A 19,610-nucleotide genomic window follows, 5' to 3' on the forward strand; every position below is an offset into this window, starting at 1 on the left:
GAAGCCAAGTATTGTAGCTGAATCAAAGAACATCTGGACAGTTGCAATTTCTTAGCCCAAACCACAAGCCATTAGTATAGAATGAAACGATGCAGCTATATCTTAAAATATGCATTCACATAAATTAAAGAGGGGAAAAACTGTTGGAATATAATGAAAGCACTGGCATACATTTTATCAATTTCTGTTCTTACATTTTCTATCACACTACTTTTGTCTCAGTTACTTAACTTCCTAGGTGATTTCTTGCGGGAGCGCATTTGTAAGCTGCACTGGCCAGTGTGAATATACTAACATGACCTCTATTTAAAAGGTTGATATTTAAAGAATCCAAAAAGTTAAAAGCAAATGAATCACCCTTTCCCAATAAAATTCATCCAAAATTAACCTGAGAACAATGGCAAAGAAGAGTATTTATATTGCTAAACATTCAGATACCCCTTGTTTGAGTTACTCCCCATGTTCACTGGCATCTAAGAGACATGCAACTCACATGTGACTGCGTATACATGCAGTGACGGGAAATAAATAATACAATTCAAATCGGGAAGGAGTCTTTGTGGCTCACAAAAAGACCAACCCCAGAGACCGAAGAGGGTATCAGTTAAGGTGGAGGAAGCCCTGAAGAGACTGAGCTTTGTTTATGCTGCTCAGCCTCCCCGCCTAACAGCTGATGTGTGGGGTAGTGCAGCCGCCGCTGCCACCACTTTCCCACACATCCCTCCAGCCTCCTGCCAGCTCCACAGCTTCAATTCTAGTTTTTGGATAAAGCATTCCCCCCCCCCCCCAGTATGGATTGAGGAGAGAGTGGCAGAGATGGCATTTAAACTTCACACAACTTCACTTATGCAAGCACGGGCCTGCAATGTAACCCCTACATAAGTGGGGAGATACCTGTACTAGTGAAACTTATCACGACGACGTGGTTGTATATATGCACCACCCAGTTTTTCATCTCACCACTAGGAAGTACCAGCATGCCTTAAGTCTTGACCTTCTCAAGGTTTATTCTGTTCTCTGTACAAGAGAACATATCCTATTCATTCAAATGTAGAACTACAGTTGTCTCTAACTTTACATGAGCTGCAACAAATTATGAGACACACCGCTTGCACTTCAACAGTTCAATCTAAGACACAAATATTAAAAATGGTGACATAAAATTTTCTATGGAAAAAAATGACAGGAAATGTGTTGGGGTTTTTTTGCATATTATTTTTATGTAAATTGTCCTTCATAGACATAGCCAGCCTAGGCTTGCATAGACTAATATAGATGCTTGATTCTGAGATATATTATTATTAATTATGTGGTGTCATCTATGTAAATGGTGCTTTCCAAGGAACAGGAGAACAGATTCCTACCTCAAAGTTCCCTCTAATCTCTCTGAATTTTAACGTCTGTTAATAATAATAATAATAATAATAATAATAATAATAATAATTATAATTATTATTATTATTATTATTATTATTTTACCCCCACCCTTCTGGCTGGTTTCTAGGCATCTTACAACATATCTAAAACATAATAAAAACATCAATCTTTAAAATCCTCCCTGACTATCTGACTTCCAAAAGTCAGATAGTTGTTTATTTCCTTGACATCTGAAGGGAGGGCGTTTCACAGGTAGAAGGCGCCACTACCGAGAAGAATTTCACAACAGAAATTCAGGCCATATAAGAACTTAATTCTATCTATCTAACTTCTTCAGCATAGTGTCTTTAAGAGATATTGATACAAAAGGAAAACCAAGTGATAAGTTGTTCTTGTTTCCACCTAATCTGAGGAACAATTTAAAAATAACTGCTAATTGAAACTGTCCTTGAATCTCCAAGCAGTGCAGATGTGGAAGTCCTATGTCAGATTAAAAACAAAGATGCACATGAACAGGAAGTTGCAATGCGGAAATATTATCCAAAGCCACTCTCTAGTGGGGGAAGGTCAGAGAATAATTTAATGATAAATGTACCTAGAACCCCCAAAAGTTGAGGTCAACCAAACTCAACCATGTATTAAAATGTAACTGGGGAATAAACAAAAGGGAAGGTGAAAGAGGAAATTAGGAGTCCAATAAGAAGAGGAAACTTATATTGTGATTTTAGTCAACAATTAAGCCCGCAATTTGGGAAATGAAAACACCATGCAAACAACAGGGCGCGCCCTGTCAATTTCAGGTACACAATTGTGTGTTTTACATTTATGACTAATACAGCTCTGCGATACTATTTTAAAAGCTTTGCATCAGTTCCATCACTTAAAACACCGTATCACCTGTAACAAGATAGATATCTACAATAAAAATCAAGACACCACACTCACAAAAGACTCTACTTCACTCATACTATGTAGCACAGCACAACATCCACCCATGTGGAAAGACAAATGCTAGATGTAGCCCACCCACAAAAAAAAAAAAAAAAAAAAACAAGCATGGAGGCAGGTTTACTGAAGGAGGCTTTCCGTACCATCTAAAAAGGTCCCGTTAAAACTGGACTTAAGACAAGAACTCGGAGAAACTGAACATCTACCTCTGTTTCAGAGGCAATAGGCAGCTGTGCTGCTCTCACCATTCAGAGCACTTCTTTGTGGCACTGCCTCAGGGTCTATTGCTGGAATTGATTTCTTCCTTCAAAAATTTAAAATTGCTCTCCTGTTTCCATCAGCCAGAAAGACCCTGAAGAAAAAAATTTCCAGTCAGAACATTTTACCCCAGATTCAGTAGTGAGGCTCGGCCTAGTCCATCATTAAAGTGCTCTCCAAAATGCCAATGACTCCTCACACCACTAAGTTTTCTCTGACTCTTAACTGCCACATTCCGCGAAAATAACTCTATTCTGGAAGGCACCTGAGCTTTGGGCTCATGCACTAAAACTGGTGGTGGCCACCATTAAGAGTTTTCACGAACAAAAAAGTGCCCCTTATGAAGTCTTAGGGGCATTAGCAGTACAAGCAAATGAGGTCATAAAGATCTGATTGCCCACACACAATAGTAACAGAACAGACCTTCTCAATAAGATTACCAAAGAACATTTTCCAGAGACAGACGCCACTACCTGCTGCTCTTAACCTTTTTCAAGAAAAACACTTACCTCTATAGTGCCAGAGATACTTTCAAGCAGAATTCATACATAAACATATGCCGGACATGGCATCATATAAATTGCAACTAGGATTAAATTTCATCAAATCTGCTCTGAAGCAGGAAAATTTAATGAAACTCCTTCAATGATATAGTACTATATCTTCCAGCATTTGATTATTATTTTGTTGTTGTTGTTGTTTAGTCGTGTCTGACTCTTCGTGACCCCATGGACCAGAGCACGCCAGGCACTCCTGTCTTCCACTGCCTCCCGCAATTTGGTCAGACTCGTGTTCGTAGCTTCGAGAACACTGTTCAACCATCTTGTCCTCTGTCGTCCCCTTCTCCCTGTGCCCTCCATCTTTCCCAACATCAGGGTCTTTTCCAGGGAGTCTTCTCTTCTCATGAGGTGGCCAAAGTATTGGAGCCTCAGCTTCAGGATCTGTCCTTCCAGTGATCACTCAGGGCTGATTTCCTTCAGAATGGAGAGGTTTGATCTTCTTGCAGTCCATGGGACTCTCAAGATTATGATTATGCAACAGCCAAATAGTTTATTGTGATGATGATTATAATAGTAGTAATTATTATTATTATTATTTCTTCAGTGGTCACAAGATATAGAAATAAAGTGCAAGTTTGATAAAAAGGCAAATGTCTGCTTCTGAGAAAGTGAAGAAGCTCTACTGTTAGGTGACCATGAATATTAATGTAAGGTAATATGCAACCTCACACCCAAAATCTCATCTCTCAAAGCCTTGGCATAAAAGTCAAAAGCCATCAATATGAATGTTTTTAATATCTCTGCCAAAAGTAGGGGGGGGGGACCTGAATAAGAGCTAATGTATTTAAACTCGAAAACGATGTCTACAGAGAAAGAAATAATAATAAAGTCCAAACTTGAGCAGGTTTCTCAAGCAAATTGTACAAGGGAAAACGAAGTAGCATTACAAAATCTGTTCTACTACATGTATTTCCTTACATCAATATGTATGCAAAACAAGAGACTAATGGCCAAAAAAAGAACCGCCATGACAACACTCCTTCATGGAACTGAGCTGAGGCCTAAAGGCTTTCATATGCACATCCCACACTATTTTGCCCAATTACACTGCAAATATGATACACAATTCAGGGGATGAGATTGGGCTTTTGAGCATTGACAGCAATATTATAACCAATATTCATATACTACTTACATTCATATAATATATGAATTTAAGTCCTAAATGGCTTAGGATCTAAATATTTGATGGGTTGTCTGCTCCCATATAAGGGACGCGGGTGGCGCTGTGGTCTAAACCACAGAGCCTAGGGCTTGCTGATCAGAAGGTCGGTGGTTCAAATCCCTGCGACGGGGTGAGCTCCTGTTGCTTGGTCCCTGCTCCTGCCAACCTAGCAGTTCGAAAGCACGTCAAAGTGCAAGTACAGTAGATAAAAAGGTTCCGCTCCGGCAGGAAGGTAAACAGTGTTTCCGTGCGCTGCTCTGGTTCGCCAGAAGCGGCTTAGTCATGCTGGCCACATGATCTAGAAAAACTGTCTGCAGACAAATGTCGGCTCCCTTGGCCAGTAAAGCGAAATGAGCGCCGCAACCCCAGAGTCATCTGCGACTGGACCTAACAGTCAGGGGTCCCTTTACCTTTACCTGCTCCCATATAAGATTTCCTGAAAATGACAATCAGGTGAGTATGCCCTCTTAATGGTGCTAAATTTGCATTATGAACTAAGAGTGTGAGTGTGTGTTCTCAGCACCTTTTTGGGGAATGTTCTCTCCTCACAGATCTGACAGGCGTCAACCCTGATGGGTTTTTGGTGCCAGTTAAAAACCATTTTTATCTACTCAGGCTTTGGGCAGAACTGGTTGTGGGGGTAGGCAGCTTGTCCCTGCTGGAATCACTGGTATATGATAAGTGATTATGGGTTTATGTCAAGCATAGACAAACTCAGCCCTCCAGTTTTTTTGGGACTACAACTCCAATCATCCCTACCTAACAGGACCAGTGGTCAGAGATGATGGGAATTGTAGTCTCAAAACAACTGGAGGGCTGAGTTTGCTTATGCCTGGTTTATGTTATTAATTCTCGGTATTTTGCATTTGTTTTTATACATTGTGCCCTACTTTGGGATTATTTTAATAAACAGTGGGCTAAATTGCCAAAACAAACGATTCAAATATCTCATATATCTCATCAATCACGTTATATTCCTGTGCATACCATCTTCATGTTTTATGAAATAGCAGTATATACTTTTATATTTAAAAAAACATTATCATTTAATCCTTTATGTCTAACCATTTTCTATAATCCCAGTAGAAGCATAAGCACTTTGCACTCAAAACTCTAAATTCTCATCTACTTCATAATTTACTCCAAAAGCCATCCTGCATCTCTGCCAGTTCCACAAATACTTCAAGATCCATGATCCATTGATGACAAAAGTGCATGCAAATCTGCCAATTTTTTTAACTCCACAGAAAATCTCTACCACAATGCTACATGCTCTGGTGGATTTTACAAGGGAAAATGAAGCAGCACTAAAAATGCCGCTCCATTATATGAAGCAATCACAATAATTATTTAAATGAAAGCATCCACTTAGAGGTGACAATATTGCACAGCATAGGTACACTTCAATAGTTTTATTTAAGTTTGTTTCTTCAAACAAATTTTAATTAGGCAAAGGTTATCTTCATTTTTTTACATCTGTTTGTATTTACTGTTCATAGCTACTCTAAATAAGATTTGGTGTTCAACCTTACCACTACACTCACAAGCAATAAATACTTTCAGCTCAATTTAATCTTTCAACTACCAACTGAATCTCTGAGACAGAGCCAGAACAAGCAATAATGAGTCCGTGGCGCAAGTGCTCTAGACCCTAATCCTGTTAAATTCACCTTTTCCTTTGTTCCTCTCATCTCTCTCAGACATCCTCCCATCCCTGCTAACAATCTTAAGAGCAACTCTGTTCTGATCAGATCTCTAAATTCTGAAGTCACTGGGTTTTTGTTTTCCTCTATGTAGCCACAAAATGATTACAAAACTTGAGTGCTAACCCCCACACTCTCAACATGTTCCTGAACTGACTTCATCACTCACTTCTCTCAGGTACACAAAACTCCCGTTGTTCTAGGCACATTTTGCAACATGGAACTTCATTAGGGTGAACAGTTTTTGAGTTCTGGGTGCAGTACTGCGACTAAGATTTCAGATTAAAACTGCAGAGTGGAAGGAAAGGAGGACCTTTTTCTACCTCCCCACTTCCAGCTGCTCTCTGAAGACTGGTGAAGAGACCCTCTTAAGAAGACTGGGGAAGAGACCCTCTTAGAGGGGTGGGCAGGGGAAGGACTAGACCATGTGAAAAATGATTGTAATATTTTAGCAGCAATTCATTCATTTTCAGCTTTGTATTCTTGTTATTAAAAAAAGTGCGCCTGGACATTCTGTTGTTGAACCCATAACCTAGATTTAAGGAGCCATTTAGCTCCTAGTTTTCATATCTCTGTTTCTAATACTGCACAAACACTCATGGTTGGTGAACATATGCTGCTGTCTCTATTCTTTCACCTATTTTCCTTATTAGGCAGTATAAAATAAAGCATAGTATTTTTCATAGTACAGGTGGTTCTGTTAAACTAGTATGTTGCCTTGCTGCTGACCTAATGCCATAAACCACAACAAGGTGAGGACTCTGAGCAAACCCAATGAAATCAATGCACTTAAGTGTACCGATTTCAATGTGACTACACAAAGTACGTAGGTTAGATATCATATCACAGCTTGGGTGATAACCTATTGGGGGGGGGGGAACTACTAATGGCAGCAAATGGCAATACATTAAAGTCCGGTTGATTTTCAAAGTTATGTTAGGACTCTTGCAGCCTGAAGAGGCAGAACACACACCCCAAAATGGCAAGATCTATAGATAACTGTAAGAAACTGAGTATGTCACAAGCTGTATGCCACCTACCACAACCACCATGTATAAATATCGGCTAAATAAACAAGCATGAGCCTGAGAAAGATTTATTTATCAGCTGAATTCAACAGTAAAAAGATTTCCAGAAAAATCACAACAAAAGCCTACAAACGACTACACACAAGTCTGGAAGAGGTAAAGCAAAGAGAGGCACTGGAAGAAATCCGATTAAAAGTAAAGATAGCACAGACCTCTGCATGCTCTCTCCTTACGAGTTATGACGATTCCTAGACTTTTGGACCTTTGCTGCATTTATTTATTGTAGTACAATGGCCAAGGGCATAAATTATGAGATGAAGGTTCTTGATTTCAAGCTCAAGTTTTTAATAAGGAATAATAAAGTTGTGCAAGCTTAGAAGACCATTGTAAGAAATGGTGAAAAATGATATTGGAAGTACTTTCAGCACACTGAGTAAAAGTTACTTGAATACAATCCAGTGTACACCCACTGAAATTAATGGACCTAAGTTAGTCATGGTCATTAATTTCAGTGGGTGTACTCTGAGTAAAATTTAACTTTTATATTTATATAGTACACTGCAGTATATTTTACCCTTCTTAAGAAGTCAGAAACATGTACCAAATTTTAAGCCATACCTTTACAAACTTTTACAGAATCCCAAAGCCTAATATAATATTTTCCAACATTTTAAAAAAATGTCCTAAGCACTTTTCTTCAAATGTATCAATGATTTCTGCAAATATTACAATTGTGGTAAAAGAATCAATAGGTGACATTCAAAGGTTAATCCCACTTAATGGAATTAATCCCACTTGTGGAATTAATATCCACTCACCTAATGGGACTTCTTTCCCCTGCAGCCCCAAAATTTGGTCTTGCCCTGGCTCCCACTCTCAGACAAAAGACTCAGAGGACTCTCAGCTCAGGAAATCCCAAAGAATTTATTGATAAATCAGCACACAGTCTCAGTATCAGCTCTAAGCACAGAATACATCCTTCATGAGAGTTCTAGGATCATGGTTAGGCATAAGCAGGCACCATCACAGGACCAGTCGGCTATGTGGTTCTTATCCCCAGCGAAAACCTTGCAAGGGAGCCAAGGGGAGCTGCTGGGTCTGTTCAGATGGTGGCATGTCTTTTGTGATGGGTACAGAATCCAAGCCCCTACCTCTAACTCAGCTGGCTTGGCCAAATGGCTACCTGCCTCTTTAGCTACCCTGGGAACTTTGTGCTCAGGAGACTGTATAGGAACTGACCCAGCAGACTCCTGCTCCCTTACAGAAGAAGTCAGCAGCAGTGCCACAAAACCCTCTTCACCATCATTACTGGAAACTTGCCCACCCCCAATTGAGGCTCTCGTCCTCTGACAGATCGTGCCATGCCTACCCTTGTCCTGGCTGTGGCACATGACAGCTCCGAAGGTTGAGTTGAAAGACCCATGGCTGCAGGGATAGAAAACCCTGCTGCATTCACTTGCAGCACTGGATAATCACCTAGCACCTACACCAGGTAATCAGACCATGGGTTTTTATCTAGCACAGATATGCAAAGAAAGATATACAGTGGTACCTTGGGTTACATACGCTTAAGGTTACATACGCTTCAGGTTACAGACTCCGCTAACCCAGAAATAGTGCTTCAGGTTAAGAACTTTGCTTCAGGATGAGAACAGAAATCGTGCTCCGGCGGCGCAGCAGCAGTGGGAGGCCCCATTAGATAAAGTGGTGCTTCAGGTTAAGAACAGTTTCAGGTTAAGAACGGACCTCCGGAACGAATTAAGTACTTAACCCGAGGTACCACTGTAACCACATTGTCTGTTCCAAAATTAGGTTTACAGTCATACCTCAGGTTGAAGTTTCTTCAGGTTGAGTGCTTTCGGGTTGCTCTCCGCAGCAACCCAGAAGTAATGGAACACGTTACTTCCAGGTTTCGCCGCTCGCGCATACGCAGATGGTCCAAATGATGTCACGCGCATGCGCGAAAGTGGCGAATCGCAACCCGCGCACACACGGGTTGCGTTTACTTCAGGGTGCGAACGGGGCTCCAGAACGGATCCTGTTCATATCCAGAGGTACCACTGTACATGCATTTATAACACCACCCATAGCCTCCTCATCAACATTGTATCCAAGAAGATAGTTCTGATGTTTATACAAACAAATCTGTAACACAGGCAACACCTAAATTGCAACCTTTGCAAACTAACCAGACATTCTATGGTGACAACCCATAACCCTCTGAAATACTCTACATCAGCCTCAACCTGGTGCCCTCTTGATGGTTTGGATACAACTCCCTTCGGCTCCAGCCATCCTATTTAGGACCAATGGGGATTGTGCTTCAAACATCTGGAGTGCATCACGTTGGCATGCAACCCTCCTGAGACCTATCAAAAATTACTTCGGAAGTTCGTAAGCAGAAGATAAGAAAGCTGTACAATCTTTGCTGAGCCTCAAAGTATTTATTGCTGAGCAATAAATACTTAAGCCGTACTTGGGCTAGACCACTCATTGCCTCTTCTCCCCCACTCAAGTATTATTGGTTACGGTTGCCATACCGAACGAGACTATCAAAAGTGCTGATCTCATGGCAAAACAAAGCATGTGAAGAACTTCCATAGACTAGAAAAGAGAAATTCAGAGTCTCCATGGCACTGTTTTCAACATATTGGCAATATTATTAGAAGCTGCACAAACACCACTTCCAATTCCAATTCCTCAGGTTAGAAAAGAGAAAGGGGCCTTGACCACAGGTTTCATAGCCCTGCTTTGAGGAACGCAGGGCACTACTATGAGGGCTACCCCTATGGCTGCAATCCCAGTACTGGTGGCCCTTATGACAGCAACGGAGATATCTGCTGTAACTATTACCATGGACAACTAGGCAATTACACAGTTTCAGTGTTATTCACTTCTGTACAAACTTGCACACAACATACTAATTTAAAACACCACATTTCTGAACTAGATAAGATACCTATAATATTAATAAAGAGGTATTCCTAGTGTTCCTTCTTGAAATGAGCTACAGTTCAGCCCAAAAAAAACCAAACTGCAAATTTTGAAACACTACAGTAATCAATTCTTTCACCTAGTTTCTTTGCTACCAATATTGTTGTTCAAGACTGAGAAATACTGAAGTATATACACAGTACACAGTATAATATAGTAAACAGATACTAAGACATTTTCAACAATAAGCAGCATCAGGTTTTTTTTTTAAAAAAGAGTGAATAAATTATGTTTTACTGAACCCTACTGCTCAGTGCTTCTGTGACTATTTCACAGCAGATTAAAAAGGCATTGTCATGGTTACCTTTCTTAGCTACAGGTGTATCTATCACCTTCATTGTAGAGCTTTCAGCAGATGCTGAAGACACACCTCTTTACTTTGGTCTTTGACATCCTTTATTTATTTATTTAAACTGTGTTGGTTCGTTATTTTAATGATTTTGTCTGATATTAAATCGTATGACTATATTGTTGTAACTCGCCATGAGACGTTATGGTGAGGGCTACGTAAGTAATCCTATAAATAAATATGTATTTAAGTGTCTGGTTATTAGAACAGTTTTTCAAGCAAAGCATAAGCTTTGAGATGAGATATAGATGATACTTTGTTTTCTCAATGTCACCCTACTACTAAATCCTCAAATGTATTTCTTTTTTTAAAAAACAAACTATGGCTTTAGACTTGGCATATAAAAAAATGCAAACATAAATGAAATGTCACTGCTTTGGGGGTTATCTATAACTTTTCTTCCTCCCACCCAAGCTTCCTATTCTAATTTCTTCATAATTCATGAACTATCCTATTTTTATGAGTTAAATTTGCTTTATTTTTATTTCATAAAATGTATACACTGTAAATAAGGAAATCTCATCTCTATTTACAAAAAAGGATAAAACATTAACTAAAAATTAATTTACTGCAACTATACCACCTTGATTTTGTAATTTTAGCCAGTCCCGTAATATCTCCTTGAAACGGAACAGTTTATTTTTTAAAAAAATCAAAACAATAGTAGAACTTTTAACATTCTGCGTATTCTCATGTATTAAGAAAGAAAGCATTTACCTTGGCTGTTTACTCAGTTCTATGACAGTCTTGTGGGGCAAAGAGTCTTGCGTAGACTGCGCATCATCCTTCCAATGGGAAAAATGTTGAGGTTACTTGCTGATACAACACAGAGCATAAGAAGAAAAGTCTATTTGAAAATTCACCAAGGCTGCAACCCTGTACCCACTTATCTGGCAGCAAGTCTCATGGAACTCAGTGGATAGGAGTGGGCTGCTGTACAGAGTTGAGCCTGCCATACCACAGAACACATGGGGTCATTCGAATCCCATTCACTTTATTTTTAAGGAAGTATACTGATCCCTCTTTAATTTTAAATGTTTTGAGGGTGGCTTATAAAATTTAGTAATAAAATCAAATCCACCAATAAAATGGCTTGGGATCCAAATTTATGGATGCATTAATTCTCCATACTAATTCTCCTATGCTTTGAGACCTTCAGGGACCTACTTATTTCAGAAGTCATCAGTCAAGAGGGAAGGCTACTTCAGTGGCATCGTCCTGGGCCTTTGAAAAATCCTCCCCAATATTGCAAATCTTCTGGTGCCCTGTAAAATCGTTGTTGACTGACCCAGATGTTTCAAATCCATTGCAAATTAACTGTATGCACTGCACTTTATACTTTCGTTTTTGTATTACTATGACTGATGGTCCACTGCCCTCAAATTCTAAGGGTGCGGAAAAAATGTTTAAGCCACCACCACAAGATAAAGCAGATAAAAGGAAGCACTGAAGTGATCTCAGCAAGAATTAACAGGTAGCAAGCCACACACCACTGAGAGAGCCTCTCCCCATCACTATCTGCCTCAACCTCAGATGACGAAGACACCTGGAAGAAGGGACCTGAAGTAGGTATCAGTGCACAAATAGTTCAAGTTGAAGTAAATGACTGCTCTAGGCAACTCAGATCCCCAGTCTGGGAATTTGGAACTCTTTAATCATGCAAATTATACAAGATGTGATTTGTCATGCTTTCACGCTACAGTTTCATACAGTCAAGCTATTTTAAACTCAAATAAGAAATAACCAATGAAATAACATTACTGGAGGGGAAAGTTTTTCATTTTTGTTCACTATTTAACTATTTGAGAAGCCAACTGGCAATTGTTATAACCAGTCACAGTACCTACCCTGTTGCAAGCACAGTTAGTTTAGGTGTAACATTCACTGTACTACAATTTAACTTGGTCACCCAGTATAATTGTATTATACAGTACCTTGTAAACGATGTAGGCATCTAACAGTGTCCGTTCACTCAAAGAATGAATTTGTCAATGAAACAGGATGGGGAGGGATGCCATTTTCAGCAATTTTCCCTCCGCCGCAACTCCCCTAAATCTGCTCAGGGGGTTTGAAAGGAACACTGAAAATTATCTCTCTTCCCCTCATGCCACTGACATTCTTTTCATCAAGAGGACAGAGTTGAACACCACATGAAGTAAATGGCTAATACGTTCACCAGCAAAATTTAGCACATTCCTTCTCCCAAACCTTTTTTTATGGTATGATTACAAAAAAATGTTGTCCAGGCTGCATTAGGTGCCAGGTGAGGTGCATAATGCATCCAACCATCTCATGCTAAGAACCTAAAACAATACTGGTCTATTCACCAACACAATTGTGGCCTTCTTCATGATTATAAGGATTATTACCATAAACTCACCATTGTAAGAAATGGGGTTGATGGGTTGTAATGATACGTTTCTTGGTCCTTTAGAACAAGAACGTGAGCAGAATCAGTGATAATTTTCTTCACGTTTATTAACGAATGGAATAGCCTGTGAACAAAATAAATACTGCAGCTGTGGGAGGTTGGATTCAAACATTCTTTATGTTAAAGGGCTACAAAAAAAGCAGCAATTACTAAGTGTTGACTAACACAAAGCTATTAATATGTTTACTTAAATACAAAATCAAGAGAAGTTTGTCCAAAATAGGAGACCAAATAATCAGATCTCCCCTCAAGCCAAGAAACACACCAGAGGCAGTATGAAATGCATGACACCTACCTAGTGCCATAATCCACAACAACCCAGTCTTTAGCTGTTCCTGTGATAGCATCATGATGTTGAAAAAGTCCCAAGTTTCTTCTCGCCTCTGTTAGTAATTTGTAGTGGTCCACCGAAGGAAATACTTTCATTTTCTCACTTTTTTTAGACTGTACCAGAGCCAAGGAGTAAAGAATTTCAGCAGCCCTGAAACAAAAAAAGATATTTTTTTAAAAAAATGTTTACAATATTTGTATACCACCTTTCAACATAAAGGTTCCCCAAGAGGTTTCCATAATAGAACTGAACAAGACTTACAACATCCTATTATTCACTTCAGCAATGAGAAGCTACTTTCTTTCAAGGGTCTGAAACACAAGGCTAACAAAGCCTTAAGTATTAAAACTTGTTCATGTTTAGAACTACTTAAAATACACCTAGCATCTATTGCAAGTTCTGGTTCCTGTTTTCCTCAAGCACATTTGATATGTTGTCAAGTGATCAAGTCTTCACTAACTTTCTCTTAAGCTACTTTCTGTTATACACAGAAAGAGCAGACCGTTTTGGGAAAGGGATTAAACTGGACCCAACGGTATGTACAAAGACACACACCTGACCGTTCAATACCGTCTTCACCAGCAGTATGTCATGCAAACTAACAAATCCCTAGCTAGCTTTCGGGGGGTAAAGCAAGAAGAAAGCAACCCAACTAGCTTCTAGCGTCAAATTATCTTTGCACAATAGGGTGCACTGTTGACTACACAAGTTGTTTTTAACTATTTGAAAGAACCCACTTTGGTGTGGTGCGCCATTTTCCCACTCCACCTACATTTCCTTTCCCAAGAAGAACTCAAAGTACAGGAAATGCTAGAAAACTCCAAACTAAAAACGTATCAAACACATTTGCTGAAACATGGGAGTAAAAGAACAGGAGATGTGTAACTCCCCCAACACAAAACACAGGCAAATGGAAGCACCAACCTTTCTTTCCAACCACCCTAGCACTTCCTTTCAAAAGAAGGGTTGCAAGACCAATTATGCCAGTCAATCTGGCCCTTTAGCTAGAGGACAACCCAGCACTCCTAGTCCCACACTATATTGTTCAGGGAAACAGGCACAAGATCAGTACGACTGGAAGTAACCCCACGTTTGAAGTAGTGCAAACTAACTCAAGCTTAAGGAAAAACCCACAGGGGGATCCCCTGCCCAAAAAAGCCAGTGACCCTACTTACCTTAAATATGACTCTAGAATCCTATCTAGGCGTTTGTAGAAGGGGCGTGAAGTAAAATATCCACTCCAGTAATGATTATCTCTGTCTGCATATGTGAAGAAATCGCCACTCAGAACAGGAAACACTGAATTACTGTTCTTTTCATCCAAATTACTAGCTTTACGGAGAGCCTCAAAATAATCTGACAAAGTCCCAAACTGTGCCTGAAGCAAATTAAAATATGGTATATAAGTTCTTTACACTGCGTTCAGTCGAAGCACATTTTGTTCTTGGAGACCGACGTTTTTGGCAGGCATCTGCTGTTCCGTTTCAGTACTGAAGCTCACGTTGCTTCCATTAGCTCTGGAATGGAACCTACCCTCATCCTTTCTCCACCCCATCCCACCTTCTCTGTAGACATAAATCACGAATCTTCAAGTTTGAGAATTTATAGAGAGAGTCTAAGAATTACATTCAGTGTTCATGCATACAGTAAGCCAGCAAGTTACATATGAGTTACATCCCAGGGTTCACGCCAGAAGTCAAAACTGTATATAGTCAAAACATGCTGAGTGCCATGGCGGGTGGGACTGCCAAAAACTCCCCCCCCCCCCGACACACCTGCCCCCCGTTTTAAACGCCAAGCATGTAAAGTCACCTGAATACGACTTAGTTGTATATCACCCACATATTCTTAAAACATGTGTAGGAATATGTTTATTATGAAGTATATTCCTCTGTGTTCAAGGTGGCTTACTGAACCCTGTATTCATTCTAGAGTTCTTTCTATCACTGAGAATGCATAACCAACCAGCAAAAAAGCAAAACTGAAGTTTAAATGAACCGTGAAGGCAATGAAATCCATTTAACAACTGACTTATAGTAGGACTGTACCTTACCTTAACGTGGAACTCTGGGTGAGAATTCATGTAATCAAAAAGCTTCTGATAATTTTGATACTGCTGATCCCATTCTGAACTCTCAGTGTAGCGGAAATCATCTCCCAGTGGAGCCAATAAAACTTTGGTGCGGAAAAGCTTCGATTTCTTTCTGTACTGATCTAAAATCATCCATGCCCTTGGGAAAAAAATAAAATTTGAGGGGGAAAGATAGAATAAGTGGATAAACCAACATGAACATATATTTTGCAACAATACTCATTCTTACTAAGTCTGCAAAATTTCACCTGACTGGGGTGAATTAAAATTTTCTAAAAGAGTTATGGCAGCCAAATTGATTTGATTCCAATAGTTCTGACCTACAGTTCTGACAGCAGAAGTGAGGAGGAAGAGCAGCTGGACTAAATGGTTTTTATAATGATTGCAAGTTGGGGCACAACTCTTCAAAATAAATAAATAAACTGGTGCAACCCAGTCCTATGCATGCTTCTTGAAAACGAAGTCCCACCAAGTTCAATGTGACAATATTCCAAAGTATATATAAGTCTGTAGCCTTAGATGATTTGTGTTCAGTCAGTACAAGGAGCACAAATACAACAATGCTTCTTTTATACTTTAAATTCCATGCACATCACATGGAATTTAATTCCATGTAATTTCCTCTGTTCTCAAGTACATTTAATCTTTGCAGTTCACGGTCCATAAGTACAGTGGTACCTCGGGTTACAGACGCTTCAGGTTACAGACTCCACTAACCCAGAAATAGTACCTCGGGTTAAGAACTTTGCTTCAGGATGAGAACAGAAACCGTGCGGCGGCAGCAAGAGGCCCCATTAGCTAAAGTGGTGCTTCAGGTTAAGAACAGTTTCAGATTAAGAACGGACCTCCAGAACGAATTAAGTTCTTAACCCAAGGTACTACTGTAACATATTTCCCCCCACATCCACTAAAATCAACAGATTCTTTTTTTAAAGGATTCGTTTTTTAAAACAATGATGGATGACAGCAGACTTAGGTGTCTGTACTATGAAAACTGTCTACATCCCAATCCACCGAGAACACCCTTTCAAGAAATTGAGAGCTTCTGTCATACAACAGAAAGGATATTCTCCTCAAGGAATGCTTCCAAGAGCTTTAGTTTAAGAAAATCCCAGGACAGTTGTAACAATCATAAAACACACTTAGTCAAAAACATAGGGTAAAAACTGTAAAGTTAAAACAAGCTTAGTTTGCCCACAGGGAGATCTGTATAAGCAAAAAGATAATTTACCCAGCTTGGAAAAGAAATCAAACTGAGTGCCAGATAAGACCGATGGGGTTGGTGTCAATCAAGGGCATTCTCTCCTGTTATCACTTGTCTCCCTTCAGTATAGGAGGAGGGAAGAGACCTCTGATATTAGTATTCATCCAGGCTCATGTGGGGCATTAATGGTCCTTATAAATATTTAGCCAATAAAGAATTCTCAACTCAGTTTATTATCATTTCCTAGTTTTGTATATATGTCCAAATTCTTCAGAACTGCCACAAGGTACAAAACACTTCAGCAGAAAACGATAAGGATCGAAGGACATCAAAAGCAATAGAGTGGTACCTTGGTTTACAAACTTAATCCGTTCCGGAAGTCCATTCTTAAACCAAAGCGTTATTAAACCAAGGTGAGCTTTCCCTAATGAGGCCTCCCACTGCCGGTGCCCTTCCACCCTTCGGCTTCCGTTCTTAGACCAAGGTAAAGTTCGCAAACCGGGACACTACTTCTGGTTTTGTGGAGTTCGTAAACTGAATAGTTCGTAAACAGGGCTCTTTGTAGACTGAGGTACCACTGTACAGTTGTACCTTGGATCCTGAACGCCTTGCAAGTCAAACGTTTTGGCTCCCGAACACCGCAAACCCGGAAGTGAGTGTTGCGGTTTACAAACGTTCTTTGGAACCCAAACATCCGACGAGGCGTCTGCTGCTTCCTGCAATAATCAGAAGCTGTGCTTTGGTTTCTGAATGTTTTGGAAGTCGAATAGTCTTCTGGAACGTATTCCATTCGACTTGCAAGGTACGACTGTATTGTAAAGCCTATTCCAAATTAATGATTGTTCAAAGACAAGGTGCAGCTACCTGCACAAAGTGAGAGTTCATCCCAAGGGATTCAGGGCCATCGTCGCCGTCTGAAAATATGAGACAAGCCACCTGCAGGGTCAGTAAGATCACCCATACCTCTTGACAAAGCCAACTTTTATTCATATTAAAATTATTTAATTTCCACATCCTACATACTTTGAATTTAGATGGTGGACATTGTTCCAAGATACGACTGGCCATGAAATTAATGGGGAGCACTGTGTACTTACCTGTGCTGAATGTTTCCAGAATGAATGGCTTCAGGAGGAACTCTCCAGGGACAACTGACTCTTCCTCCAGGAAGGCGCTTAAAATCAAATTGGCAGCAAATTTTAGGATCTGGTCCACAAGTGTGAGGAATATCATAGCTATAAAAAGGCATCATGTGGCAGAGAATATCCGTATTAGATCCCAAATCTAGAATTAAAATAGGCAAGATAAAGATAAAAGGAATACTCTGTCCTTTCTCATTCATATCTCATTCATGCCCATTACATGATATGCCTTTTCTCTAACGTAACGAGAACAACATTTCAGAGAATTTTTATTTACACCAGTAAAACATGGTAAAGGTAAAGGACCCCTGGATGGTTAAGTCCGGTCAAAGGCGACTATGGGGTTGCGGCGCTTATCTCTCTTTCAGGCCGAGGGAGCCAGTGTTTGTCCACAGACAGCTTTCCGGGTCATGTGGCCAGCATGACTAAACCGCTTCTGGTGCAACAGAACACCGTGATGCAAACCAGAGTGCACAGAAATGCCGTTTACCTTCCCACCACAGCAGTACCTATTTATCTACTTGCACTGGCATGCTTTCAAACTGCTAGGTTGGCTAGAGCTAGGACAGAGCAATGGGAGCTCACCCCGCCGCAGGGATTCGAACCACTGACCTTCTGATCGGCAAGCCCAAGAGGTTCAGTGGTTTAGACCACAGCACCACCTGCGTCCCATTTCCACCAGTAATTAGCTCCAGGTATGCTCTTTGGCCTGTACTTTTTTTGACAAGTGTACTGATGTAATACGGAAGTCCATGTGTGGTATCTATCTCACTTTAGGCCATGTCTCCCTTGGTCTGTTATTTAGTGTGCCCATTTAGAAGGACCCATCATGAGCCAAAAAACTGTCATTCCATCTTATCAGCTGACAGAATTAGTACTTTAATAATTTCCCATTGTATAATCTGAAATTGCAGTTGGAAGGCCTTTGGAAGACTGTTGGATCACAGCCAACTGTAACAAGTTTGCAGCTATAAATGGTCTTAGGACATAAGCTACTTCCCATACCTGTGGGCCTGGCAAGCTTTGCAAACCTGGCAATGATACCCAAACTGCCAATAATTCGCCACACAGTAAAAATAATTCACTGTATATTCAATCCAGTAAGCTTCTGTTATTCGAGTTAACATGAGGTAAACCAGATTGATTGCTCACAAATACTTCAATAACTCAGTGTCTTAAAGATAAATATAACAGTGTTAAGTAAAGAATAGTGCAGAGAAACCCAATGAAATAGAATGCCAGGTAACCCTGAAATGCCAAATTCAATACGGAAGAGACTGAAACAGCTTCAGAAGCAACAGGTCTAAGCCCTGGCTCAAAAACATAGAAACGGCATCTTAATAAAGCAATCTATCATTAGAGACTTACAAACATTGTGTTTCTAAAAAGGAGACTTTGAAAGTTGATCATCTTCATCAGTGCATTTAAGCTAGCCCACTGAAGTCGGGGGGGGGGGGGGAATGGTTCCAATCCTTAGATCCAACCCATCTACTCCAAGCTTTCCTCAATTTTTATTTTATAAAATTCCTTCATTATCTTTGTTAGCACTGTCTACTCTGCAGAGGCAAAGAAGGAAGAGAAACCAAGCAGCCCCCAAAATAGGGTAAACTAAATTTTGATCAATTCCACCACCCAGTTTTACTCAATGGATTTTTTTCAAAGCAATGTCAAAAAATCTGCCTGCTGAACAAAACAAGAATACTGGCAAATAAATCTGTTTAGAGCCACAACCACACTTTTTTGAGCCACAGATACAATCATAATCTGACTTGTTGCATAATTTTAAATCCCTTAATTATATATTGTACATTGGCCTTGGGGTTCTTTGTGGTATTGCTTAACAATATGTTGTGTGCTTTGCTTATTAGTTCTTGTTGTGTATGCCAAACTTTGAAATTGGCAAGTGTGCTGTACAAAGAATTTGGGAAACTACATTTCCTTGCATAAACTTAACATGCCAAATATAGTTGAGACAACTTCCTACAGCAATGGAGGATTAAGTTTAATAAGGAAGTTTTCTGGTGCCAA

General features: G+C 39.9%; 1 protein-coding gene across 1 annotated transcript in view; it reads right to left on the reverse strand.

Annotated features, from left to right (window-relative positions):
- Nucleotides 1–19,610, reverse strand: part of MAN2A1 (mannosidase alpha class 2A member 1) — a gene marked incomplete at its 5' end in the record, with an annotated part of 55,649 nt that overhangs the window by 13,518 nt on the left and 22,521 nt on the right. The window contains 6 exons of the mRNA XM_081880348.1: nucleotides 11,100–11,167; nucleotides 12,763–12,877; nucleotides 13,109–13,294; nucleotides 14,320–14,522; nucleotides 15,198–15,375; nucleotides 17,538–17,724. Of these exons, the coding sequence (XP_081736474.1) occupies nucleotides 11,100–11,167; nucleotides 12,763–12,877; nucleotides 13,109–13,294; nucleotides 14,320–14,522; nucleotides 15,198–15,375; nucleotides 17,538–17,724 (937 nt within the window). The remainder of the gene's footprint in view (nucleotides 1–11,099; nucleotides 11,168–12,762; nucleotides 12,878–13,108; nucleotides 13,295–14,319; nucleotides 14,523–15,197; nucleotides 15,376–17,537; nucleotides 17,725–19,610) is intronic.

This window comes from Podarcis erhardii, assembly GCF_964252035.2.
Source record: "Podarcis erhardii genome assembly, chromosome: 11".
Lineage (NCBI taxonomy): Eukaryota > Metazoa > Chordata > Lepidosauria > Squamata > Lacertidae > Podarcis > Podarcis erhardii.